Source organism: Nannospalax galili, unplaced genomic scaffold (genome assembly GCF_000622305.1).
Source record: "Nannospalax galili isolate Female #2095 unplaced genomic scaffold, S.galili_v1.0 scaffold128, whole genome shotgun sequence".
In the NCBI taxonomy this organism is placed as follows: Eukaryota; Metazoa; Chordata; class Mammalia; order Rodentia; family Spalacidae; genus Nannospalax; species Nannospalax galili.
This window is the reverse complement of record NW_008360322.1, coordinates 3449759-3462449: the sequence shown is the minus strand read 5'-3', so window position 1 is coordinate 3462449 and position 12691 is coordinate 3449759. Positions and strand designations below refer to the sequence as shown.

General features: G+C 38.1%; 1 protein-coding gene across 3 annotated transcripts in view; it reads right to left on the bottom strand.

Moving 5' to 3' along the window:
• Positions 1 to 744: 744 nt before the first annotated feature.
• The window catches only part of Kcnn2 (potassium calcium-activated channel subfamily N member 2), a gene marked incomplete at its 3' end in the record, with an annotated part of 150102 nt that continues 138155 nt past the window's right edge, over positions 745 to 12691 (bottom strand). For all 3 annotated transcript variants that reach the window (XM_029559750.1, XM_029559751.1, XM_029559752.1), the window contains 2 exon segments: positions 745 to 814; positions 6781 to 6908. In XM_029559750.1, the coding sequence (XP_029415610.1) occupies positions 745 to 814; positions 6781 to 6908 (198 nt within the window).

Here is a 12691-nt window from a genome sequence, read left to right as displayed (position 1 = left end):
GCCTCCCAAGTGCTGGGACTACAGGCATGCGCCACCACGCCTGGCTAATTTCTAGGATTTTTAAAAATATTCAATTTATATTATTCTGGGCTTGCTTTAAAAAAAAAATAGCACTGATTGAGTCTTCTTTAGCCCAGAACCTCATATCAAATCCCATACACAGTTTTGTTTTCATAGGCACTCTGACCAGAACCAACTTGGGGAGGAAAAGAGTTTATTTGGCTTACAGCTTACAGTCAAGAGAAGCTGAAGCAGAAACTCATGGCAGAGATTTGGATGTAGGAACTGAAGCCCCGACCATGGGGAAACACTGCTTACTGGCTTGCTCCTCCAGTCTGTGCTCAGCTTGCTTTGTTATACAACCTAGGACCACCTGCCCAGGGTGGCATGGCCCACAATGGGCTGTGTCTTCCCACATAAAAAAGCAATTAAGAAAACACCTCTCAGATATAGCCACAGGCCAATGTGATGGAGGAAATACCTCAACTGCGGCTCCCTCTTCCCAGGTGTGTCAAGTTGACAAATGACGCTATCCAGCACAGGAGCTTTTCGTCTTAGGGGTTGTTTAAGGTATATGGGAAAAGAGCAAATGAAGTAAGAGATTTAGAAAAACGTTTCTAAGTCAGATCATCATTTTAGGGTGGCTTGATAGATTTGTTGATTAAATTCAGAAATTAAAACTTCGGAAGCACTGCTTATAATTGTGCAGTGGTTCATTTCAATGGATGCAACTATGAGAATTACCTTTGCCAGATCCACCAAGGTATTTGCTTGGTCATTCAGTTTCCTCTGCTCCATTTTTACACTTCTTAATCTAAAAGACAGAATTGGAAGTCAGAAAAGTCCTCAATTCTCTGCCGATGTTACTGCTTTCAAAGAGCATGCACAAAATCGACAAGAGCAAATAACTGCATGGATAATGCCTTGAATATTTGGGGGTAAAGTTCATACTGGTTATGTATCTGGTACAGTGAGGAGCATGCTTCCCCAACACCACAAAAAGAAAGGAGAGCAAGAGATGAGATGTCCTCCGGACAACTATTTACCAGGTAAGTTGAATTCAGGAAGACTCATAAGGATTTAACCCTATGAGAAAAAGCCAAAACATTCCTTAAAGCCCCAGTATCATGACAAATAGACATAGGAAGAAATATGCAAAGCAACTGGAATTTCATAATGTTGGAGCAATGAGCACCTTCCTATGCCTACGTGACTAGATACAGGTATTAACCCTGTTTAGTCTGAAATGAATCGGGTTAGGTATTTGAACCTGATGAAAACACAGTGATAAGTGAGATTCTTATTAACAAAACAAAACTTTTATTCAACCAGCAGCAAGATAACTCAAAACATATAATTCTCCTATTCTTCAGTGCAATGTAATTCACTTGACTTTTATCTTAACCTGGCATTGAATTTAATGGGTGGCCAGACTGTTTCTTTGGAGAATCTCTCTTAACTTTCATTGTAGAGAAAAATAAGATGACAAACTATCTGGTAGATAGAATATTTGTAAGGTTTCTTTCAGTTACTGTACAATATCATTGCATACTTGATTGACGGTCATAGGCCACTGTTTAAAAAAACTATCTTTCTCAATGAGAACGCCTACTGTTCTTTAACTTACGTATTGTATTATTCCAACAAATATTTATTACATGCTTATTATATTCAAGAAATTAAGATTTTATAAGAGAAAAGTAATTTATTGTCTATAAGTCAACAGTTCAAAGCCTTGTTCCAAAAAAAAAAAAGGTGGTATTTCTGAGCTATGTAGTGGAAAGAGAAAAATAGAAAATCCATGCTAACCTTATTTTGTGTTGATAATGGATCGCTTTACAAGGTATAGTTTTAATGAATGAGAGAGTATTTTATTATTTTTAATTTTAACTACATAGATGGAATAACAACTCATAGGGCAAGATTTTACTGCCAGGGAGTTTGCAATGTGTTAACGATGCTCAGTGATTTAGTTCTGCACCTACAGTACCCAGTATTGTGGCTGAATCTATGGTAAAGATGTAGTTCCTTCTGCTAATTAGAGTTTAACTGATATCAGCTATAATATAGTCTTTAATAACCTAAACTGTTTCAAATTGATCTATTCACTGCAATTGTGTGTTCATTAGAAGACTTGGAACAAAAATAACTGCCTCCTTTTTATCTTATTATAGAGGTGGAATAAGTTCTAGTCTAAAAGAAATTTGCAAACACATATTTAAATCCAATATTGTTGAGAGGTTTCTTTAAGTACTGACAAGGGGTATATCTCTTGAATTATAAATTTTAACAACCAGCAAAATTAAACAAAAACATCTTGAACACCTGTGGATCATTGCAGAGAAACATGCTAGAGAAAACTGCAATGTCAGCTGGGGACACCGTTCACACTGGCTCCATTTGACCTTTTGTTTCTTCATGGATGGAATGAACTGTGAGATTAGAACTGTGTCCTGGAATGCTGGACTCATACCAATGAAAGTGTTTTAAATGACTTTAAGTGACAGTCAAATAAGATATTAAGATGAAAACAGGTGGAAAGACATCTATTCCCTTGAACTATCCCCAAGGTCTGGACTATTACACACACATACACACACAAAAAAAGTGTCATGTAGGTCCTGTCCTGTCTCTATCTCATGATACCCGCTATTTTCTCTTTTTCATAGGGGAGGAGTGGGGTCTCTGCTCAGAGCTTTCTAGCCCATGGCTATATTTTAATACCCATATTTCATTTGCCAATTGATGCTAGCTTTAATTCTCCTTCTAAAATTTAATAATGATTAGCTTGGAGCTGTAGACCAGATATCTCCAGCAATCTGAGTAAAGAGAGTCTTGGAATTTGCAAATCAGGTGGAAGTGGGGATTGGTGGTTCCTTAGCTGAAGTGAGACTTCCCCTTAAAGTAGTGGAATCTATGTTGGATTTCCAAATTATGTCTGACAGTAGAATTTTGCCCATTTTATTTCTTAGTGATCTTGAAGGCCTGATGAAGGAAGATCGGAAGTTCTTTAGTTCTCTGAACTTACATAATCTGCCCTGCCTTCTTATACTGCTTGTGGTGTAGGAAAGCAGATAAAGCCTGCTTAAGCTGCAGCTGCCGGAATAAAAGGTAACATGCACATGTATATTACACATTTTTTTCTCCACAAAAGAATAAGAAACACATCTTCCTTGTGAACTTCACTTATCACAGGAAAATATCATGATTTTTGGATCACATTTCCATAGCAGCAATCAGACTACTAAAATCCACAAATAAAGGATCCGCTGGGTGCATGCAGCCAGAAGAAAATTCTGCAAATGTTGAAAGGAGTGGCTCACACAACTTACTTCCGAGCTCTATTTTCATTTTGTTGAAATAAAAAGACAAAACAAAAGAAAAGAAACTGTAAAGTATTCTGGAACAAAATAACATAATGTGGTGTTCAGTTGTGCACAGGGGGCTCGATTCATTAGCTGGAAGGTCCTGTTATGATTCTGCATGATTTTTTGACATTTATTGGCCAAAGCAAAACATTATTCCATTTCATCACCATCCTTTATGCTACTATGCTTTGCCTACCTGAAAGCACTTGGCTTCCTCTTGAACCAGAGTTCAGAAGGAAGAGAGTGTACAAGGTCAAGTTGGCCTCTTCATACTTGGTGTTCAAGGGAGCATTAGGAAACATTTTTGCTTAAAATGATAGGCACAATTTTTTTTTGTTGTTGTTGTTGTTTGTTTTTTTGAGGAGGGAGCATATCTTTTCCAATTTGGGGCTATTCAGGATCCCCTCTAATATAAATTATGTGTATTAGATTCCTTGGCTCTGAGACAAGTTCTTGTTGATTGATGGCTCCATGGTTGAGACAGAATGATGAAGCTAAAGCTGCTTTCAGAAAAAGGGTCGAAAGTTAGAGAGAGAGAGAGAGAGTACTTCATGGCATTAAGTGACAATTCAAAAAGATAGACACATGACTGAAGAGAGGGCACTGGCCTAGAGAGTTCAGCACCGTCAGAGACTTAGAGAGGTCACATGTTGGAAAGAGGCTATGAAGTTTGGAAAAGAGAAAGAGGGGGTGCTGGCAGAAGAGGAAAGAGCTGCTAAAAATGCTCTCTGGGAAAGTCAGAGATGAGCAGGAGCCAAGCAGGAGCCAGGAGAGCACCATCAAATGAATTATGAATTTTTGTCTAACCAGGAAGTTCTGATTCACCCAATGCTGGCAACAAAGTTGATCACTGGATCTGAGCAATGGGCAATGAAGGCCTTGTCTTGAGGAATCGAGCCCTATGTGCTGCTGTCCTTCATGACTTCACTCCCCAACTCCAAAACTATGTTAACACGACCCGTACAATCTTCCCAAACCCAGCCCATATAAACAAACTTGCTCTGCTATACCTGTTCATAACCTTTAAGTATCCCCTATAGCAAAGGAAACCCAGTAACCACCAGACTAATTCATAAAACAATTAAGAACACATTTGGGTTGCTTGAAGCTCATCTGCTTTTGATGTACACATTTCATCAAAAACAAAGAAAAAGAAAAGAAACAATATAAATAGCTGATGGAAGCAGAAGAATTATGAGGGGCTTCCTCTGTCACTGTCCAGAGGAGCTTGCCAAAGGGCTCTATGTAAGCTCTTCCCATGTGCTGTTGAGATCAAGTTGGCATGCCTTCTATGGCATTTTTGGTACTTCCTCTGTGCTAGTTCATAAAATAATTTCCCTTTCTAAAGAATTTCTTAAAATATATTTTTATAAAAGAAACTTAGAGTTGAAAGAATTTTATAGTGAATAAATACTTGTACATTCTCCCATATTTTTTAGTGTGAATGTGCTTAAAACTCAAAGCATATGACAAAATATAATAAATAACCACCACATACACACAGCTGCAGAAATGCATTACAAAATCTGTCACAGCATGCTTTGGGTTTGTTATTTGGAAATTTGTCAAAAAGGCAAATCAAATATGATTATACTTTATAGGAGGCTACACTGATAGGTACACAGAGTCTTGGAAAACAAGCAGCATGGTCACTCAATATATGGATCAGGCATACATTCTCCCTCCCACTTCATCTCACACCCTTTACCCTCAGATGCATACATTTCCTATCCCCACAAAGAGAAATTTTCTATCATACTCAAACAAAATAGATTACTATAACATATTAAAAACACAAAGATGATATTTCTATGGTTTTCTCTGTACCCCTTATATGAATGTGAGGGTTACCATGTGTACAGCTTTAGAGAGCAGGTTTGTTCTAATGGAGTCATTAGAGGTGAGTCCCTTGGGCTGGAGACCTGTCTAGTCAGGCCTGAGGAACACAGAGGAGAAGCTTGGCATCTCTTGGGGCTTTATTTTCTAATGTAGAGAATAAATAAAATGGCAGTGACTGGCCTGGGGCTCCAAGATGGTGTTCCTGGGTCAAAAAAGCCACTGAGCTCCAAAGAGCGAGCTCCTTCTTTGTGAGCCAGCCCTAATTTAATTATCCTTTCTGTGTTTTTCCCTGATTTTAAAAAGAATGATCTTAAATTTTCTGGTCCTATCTTTTCCTTACAAGGGGAGGTGGGGGGAGAAAAACAGTTGTGTGTCTAGTCAAGTCAGGGAGTTAAAGGAGAAATACCATCCCTTCTTAGGAAAGTGCGTGGGTGGCCACGAGGGAAAGAACATGAGTGAGTAGCTGTGAGCAGCAATGTAAGCTATGCACCATATGTGCAGAACTCTCTCTATTTTAAATTGCAGAGATACTTGGGTTTTATTTTGATTAGCCAAGCTTTGAATTTCCATAGAACTATGCACAGAAGCATAATTACAGGCACACTGTGGACTTTTTAGGATACTTGTTTAAGTAGGGAGTGAATGGACGGGTGCAAGGTTAGAAGATGAAAGCCTGGGGATTCCTCACAGAATGTTAGCTAAATGTATAAAATAAAATTTTCAGTCTCACAGCTTTCTTGTTTGTTGTACTAGTTGGGACTGAGAAGACCAATCTCATTAAATAGGGGAAAACTCAATATTTACCCACTTTTCCATTATTTCCCTGGCAGGCCTCGTAAGGAAAGCCAATTTTTTAGCCACAAGTGTGACCATGCAGACATGGCATTAAGAGCAAGTCTATATGGCATTACAGTTGATAACCACACGAGTAACACTTACAAGGAAGATGCTGTCAGCCTGGAGAGAAAGGTCTGTTTCCAAGTAATCACTGAATCTTACGAGGCACAGACTGTTATCTTAAAAGGCTATAATAATTATATAACAATGAAATGGCATGAAGGACTTAAGTAAGTTGAATAAACATAGTTTGAATAATGTCAGGATAATGAGAGCATAAAGAACTACAGAAATTCTAAGATCCATAGTGAACATATGGCATACTGATAATCCCCAAACTTCCAATTAAGGATTCGTTGCATATTCTAGTATTAATATGATTTCACATACAGATGTTTGATGGTATGTAAAAAATCCAGATAGATCATGTTAATGTTTAAAAATATTTTGCAGTAGATATAAGCTGAACCTCTCAGGTTAAACTACCTACTAAAATGCAACCTTAACAGAAATTGATTGCAAAGAGAAATCAAGAAGACATTTTGATTAACAAATGAGTGGTAAATGATTTTTAATCATAAAAGGACTAAAATTTTCTCCAAATTCCATTATTAGATTTTCAGAAACATGACAATGCCTTTTTCTTTTCTTCCCTCATGCAGGAAGGACCAGCAAATCAAGAACCCAAAGATAAGGATTAAAAAAAAGCAGGATGAAAATGAAAACAGGTACTTACTGATGAATAGCTTGCAAGAATTTTCGTTGATGCTTTCGTACTTTTGCATGATCGATCTTTTTTACTAGCTTTGTGTTTTTGTAGATAAGCCATGTTTCCCTGAGTACATTGGCAGCTGCGTTTTTCACCTGTTTAGAAAACACAAGCAAAGCGTTTGATCAATTATAAAAGAAATTCCTTTGTACACATTGAAGCTTGTATTTTTCATCTCCCAAATCACAGTGAGTTGTCCTTCTAGTAACTGATACTCCAAAGACTATTTTTTTTTGCATATATACCTTTATACAAGTATCTGTATCTGCCTGGGAATAGTATTTCAGTGAAATATCAGGGAGATATTACTGATCTCTTTCCTTGGTAAATTCTACCCTGCTGTAACAGAAAAACAAAAACCCATAAAAAAATACAAAGATGTTGATTTCTCTGCTGCAACTGTTCTCTCCATTTTCTTCATTTCCCCAGAGAAAAGGAAAATGCCAAATGCCAAGGTTAATCTTGTCTTTTGCAACCTCACTGTGTCTCTCTAGCTGTGTAGCATAGTCAAGGCACGTTTCTATGGCTGAATGTGTGAGTTCACCCCGTGTAAGTAACCTCCCAGAGTTGTTAGCAGACTTTAATGAATAGAGTGTTACCATGATGTTGTTGGAAAATTAAACACATTGCATTTTGAATGGATGGGGCCAATATGAATGATGAAAGCATTGCAGTAGCACCATTGAGATCTGCAGCTGATGGAGGCGGAACATTCTATCCAGTCATTTTCTTTTATGATTAAAATCTTCCAAAGACCCTGGAAACTGATGAAGACCCAGGCAGGGTACATGTTCTCTGCCTTGCTCCATCACAGGAGCTGAAAACCTAGAGCTTCTATTTCTTACTTATCCTAAGAAGTTGTTCTATTTAGTTCTTTTGAGTGATGGATAAAAATATTTCACAAAGAAAGCTATGAGCTGGTACGATATAAGTCAGAGGAAGACAATTCAGGATAGTGTTGGGGGAAAGACTGAAATACAAACTGAGACTGAGAAATCTCAGGATTGTAAATCCTAGAGTTTGAATTAACCATGTTGGGTCCAGTAACTAGTGAGTCTTGTTGGAATTTAATTTTCTCTAACGCAAGGATGCTAGAGACAATGATTATTAAAGTTCTGTTACTACTTAGATTTTCAATAAGAAGATGTCATACAATTACACTGTAAGTATGGTAGCAAGTTTACATGTATATTTTCTCACTTTTGTAAAGAAATGCCATGTTTTAGAACTAATGGTACCGGAAACTTTTCTTTTTGAGTGAAACGGTGTTGCTAAAATCCATTTTAAGAAAATGACTGGTTTCTTTAAAAAATAGCTTTTTGGATGATTCTGGTCCACTGTTCACATCTTCTGAATACCTATTAGACTTGCATGGAATGCTTGCTTCCTCAAATTGATAAACAACAGAAGAGATGTTGAACACAGCAGAACACAAAAGTGTACAACCCACACTCCAAGGTAGAAAGACAAATCTTGGCTCAATCTTCATGCTGTGGAAGCATCTTTCCAGATAGCAGCAAGTCCCCTTTTAAGGGCTCTTACTCTTTCCAAAGGTAAAGAAATAGTGATGCATGAGAGGTGGTTTGGGCACTTTGCTTTTACAGAGCAAGGAGGGGGAAGAGACTGGCCAGCAGTCTCTGCTGGGGACAGTTCTTTCCTGTGAGGAACAGCAGCTTTCTGTATGTGGAAACTTTGATGACTGATGAGCAGCCCCAATGCTGATGTGTCCTTGTGTCTTCCCTGATTTTATCAGTACAAGTGATAAGAGAAGAAAAGCCCATGTCCCACACTGGTCATAAAGGTAAACACACGAAAGTCAATGGGACAGGACCACAACACTGAACATAGCAATTGATTTAGGCTGAATTCCCATCTACAAAGAAAAAATTCCAAATTATTTTTAGTTTGTAAAGTTTTTAAAAATTTATTTTATGTGTATGAGTGTATCACCTGCTTGTTGGTAGGTGTACCAGTGTCATGCAATGCCCATGGAGGTCAGACGAGGGCATAGGATCCCCTGGAACTAGAGCTACAGATTGTTGTTAGCCACTATGTGGGTGTTGGGAATCAATCAAATCCAGGTCCTCTGCAAGAGCAGCCAGTGTTTTCAGCCACTGAGCCATCTCTCCAGCCCCTAGACTGAAAATTTAAAAAAAAAAGGAGTTTTCTTGCTTTTTGGATTCATTTAAAATGTTTGTTTCTTGTTGGGAAGATGGAGTATAGCTGAAGGGGATTAGAAATCTCAAGTCAGAGTGCATTGGGGTGGAGTAAAGCACTGGGGGTTTTATGCTCAATATGTGTTCCCTAAGCAGTCATTGTAGCTGACGGGCTTATGAAACCTTACATTTCCTTTTTAAAAACTTTGAACTATGTGAACTGATTTGATTGATTGATTGGTTGATTGATTGAATTTTCTTTTGTCTTTTTGAAACAGGTTGCCCTATAGCTGCAGGTGGCCTGGATCTTACCATGACCAGGCTGGCCTCAATCTCACAGAGATCTTCCTGCTTCTGTCTCCCAAGTGCTGGAATTAGACATGGGCCATTATGCCCGGCTGTGAATTGATTTTTAAACATTATGTTTCTTACTCCATAATAAAATCTTTAAAACCTATTTAACTGTTACTTTTCACCATGAAAGCCACAAAACATAAGTGCTGGAATGAAACATCAAAACAAAGAACCAAACTATGTCCATGACTCAGATATGTTTCCATTTTAGGTCTTCTAGTCCTTCTTAGGGCTGAGAGAAATAGAGGACAGTGCGCAGGCAGGCTTCAAAACACTGTGGTAAATTGTCGTAAAAATGTGATGCGCAAACTTTATGGAAAACCCAGAGAAAAGCAAGTCTCCACATTCTCGGTAATTTAGATGAGTGGAAGTTTGTTTTGAAGGAAACTTTCCTAGGGAAAACTGTGACATATGATTGTCTAATTATGTAGTTTTTGGTCCTTTGCCTTCCTTCCTGGACTCTTATGGTCTTAGAAGGCAGGGGCCATAGGTCATGTAATCACTTTCCCTCCCTAGTGCAGAGCTTTGGGCATAGCTGGTATTAAACACATGTCTGTGGTATTACCTGGGCATCATAGGAAACATAATTTATACACAAAAATGTTTAATCATGAGCTACATATATTGAAAATATACATATAAATAAATATATATTTATATTCCAATCCAATGATCCTTATGATAAGAGTATTAAGATCTAAAGAAGAAATGTAAGCTCTAACTAGGTCAGTGATTTGCATTTATAAATTCAACTAGTATGTGGCTATCTACTAACTGTGATAGGTGTATTTACTGTGATTATGAGTATGAAGATTTCAGAGATATGTGTAAAATCTCCAGTGCAGCCAATGTGGTCACCAAGCTCTGTGTTTGTCAAGAGGAAATCCAATAGTTCTAGAGCCAGTTAACCAGCCTAAAACTCAACAGAAGCAGAGCTGACTTCCTATTTTTTCAAATTAAGAGAGGCTGGGTGTGGTGGCACTTGCCTTTAATCCCAGCACTTGGGAGGCAGAGGTAGGGAGATGTCTGTGAGATCGAGGCCAGCCTGATCTACATAGCAAGTTCCAGGCCAGCTGGGGCTACAGGGAGGCCCTGCCTCAAAAAAAAAAAAAAAAAAAAAATACTAATGATCATGTATTTGATAATTGAGAAATCAAACTCTATAAAAGAAATGGTGACATTAATAATAGTAAGTACCCAGATGCCTTGAAATGCCTCTCACTGGTTTAAATGCCTCCCAATGTTATGTTGCTGTTTCACAGATAACAAAAAATAAAACTATAAATATTAGGATAAAAACATTTTAAGTATAAAATATTTTCGAGTATAACAGTACTTTTCATTTTTCTGCAGTACTGGGTATCAAAAACAGCCAGTACCAACACCCTGAAAACCAGCATATACCCAAAGCATGAATTTTAACTAAAACTTTGTATAAACCTAAAATTAATGACGGATTGTTAAAAATCTTCTTTAAATTTTCCTTATTTTTCACTACTTTGAATCTTCATATTCAACTTTGTTTTTTTTTCCTTCCTCTTTTTCTTTTTTTCCTCAGAGGCCTCTGTGGGTATATGTTTATGTGCGTGCGTGCGTGGGTGCGTGCGTGCGTGCGTGTGTGTGTGTGTGTGTGTGTGTGTGTGTGTGTGTGTGACAGAGTTCAACACCCCATGTCTTCCTAAATTCCTTCTCTTGTTTAATGAGACAGGGTCTCTCAATAAACCTGGAGCTCATCAGTTTGGCTAGGCTGGCTGATCGCCATCAAGCCCCAGTGACCCTCATCACCATCTCTGCCTCCCAAGCCATGAGACTATATGTACACACGGCCATATCCAGATTCTTACAGGGGTGCTGAAGAAACAAACTTGGGTCTTTATGTTTTCACAGCAAGCACTTTACTAAGTGAGCTATCTCCCTAGTAGACTTAAATAGACCTCAGTGGATGAACTTGTACTTGGAAACATCTGGGGACATGGACTTGACACATTGGGCCCTAACATGAATGACAGAGTATGTGTGTGTGTGTGTGTGTGTGTGTGTGTGTGTGTGTGTGTGTGTCAGGGGCTATGGGATTGTTTGAGATATCCTGAATAAAATAAAAATTCAATAAAAACAAATTTAAAAAATTAACTTCTAAAGTTAACAAACGAAGTAATGGGTTTCATCCTGGCATCTTCGTACATATGCCATTATGCTTTGCTTTCATTCATTTCCACCTCCAGCTGGGTCCCTTCCTTCCCTGAGTTCATCTTCATACAAGTCCAAGATCAATGCACTGTGGGTCTTGTGAAGAGGTGAGGATAGGTTGTTCTTCTCCAGCCTGTGCCCTCCCAGTTTTTATAGCAGGGATTTGAGATCTGAAGGAGTGTTCTGATTGTGCAACATCCAAAGATTCCTTTCAAATGTTAATCCATTGAGGTGTGTAGCCAATGTAAAAGCTGCCTAGAGTATATTATCTGGAGGCTTTGTGAAAGAAAATGCAGGAAAAAATGATATAAATGTGTAATTGTGTTATTATAGATGCATTATTATTCTTCATGATATATTGTCTAGCAATGTTAACAATTCTGTCAGAGTTCTCATAATTATTTGCTTTACATTTCATTCTAATACCAAAGAATCATTCTATACATCAAACTTCAAGATTTCCTCTTGATTTAGTTCTGAATAAATAGTAATAGTACTTCCAAAAGATGCACCAGGGTCAACAGATTGGCTCTGTGAAATGATAAACTGTAAATCTATTAAGTAACTAGTCCTGTCTTGTGTGTGTGCATGCAGAGGCCAGAGCAAGACATCCCGCATCTTCCTCTATTACTATTCGCTTTATTATTACCTGGAGATAGGGTCTGTCAATGAACTGGAAGCTTGTTTTGTCTAAGCTGGCTGGAAAGCAAACCCTTGGGAGCCAGCTGTACCTGGCCCCAGTGCTTAGTTACAGGCACACACAGATGAGGCCACAAGCCCAGCTTTTTATTTAAGCAATGAAGACTCTAACTCAGGCCTTCATGCTTGCACAGAGCCATCTCCTCAGCCCTGTCTGTCTAAGCTAGGTAATATCTTTAATTTGGGCATACATACCTATGGGCCAAATTTTAATTCCAAAGTACAAATAAATTTTCATAGAACAAACTCCCTCAATGCTGGTACACAATGAATAGCATGTTTTACTTTCAAATGTAGTGCTTTATTTGGTTAATGTAGTCATTCATAAAATTGTTCCTTGATAAGTGTTTTGATGAACTGTTCCCACTCTGGGTTTTCTCTTTACTTCCTTAGTTGCTTCTTTTGATGTGCAGAATCTTTTTAGGTTAATGAGGTCTTATTTGTTGATTCTTGACCTTGTTTCTTGAACAACTGATGTCTGT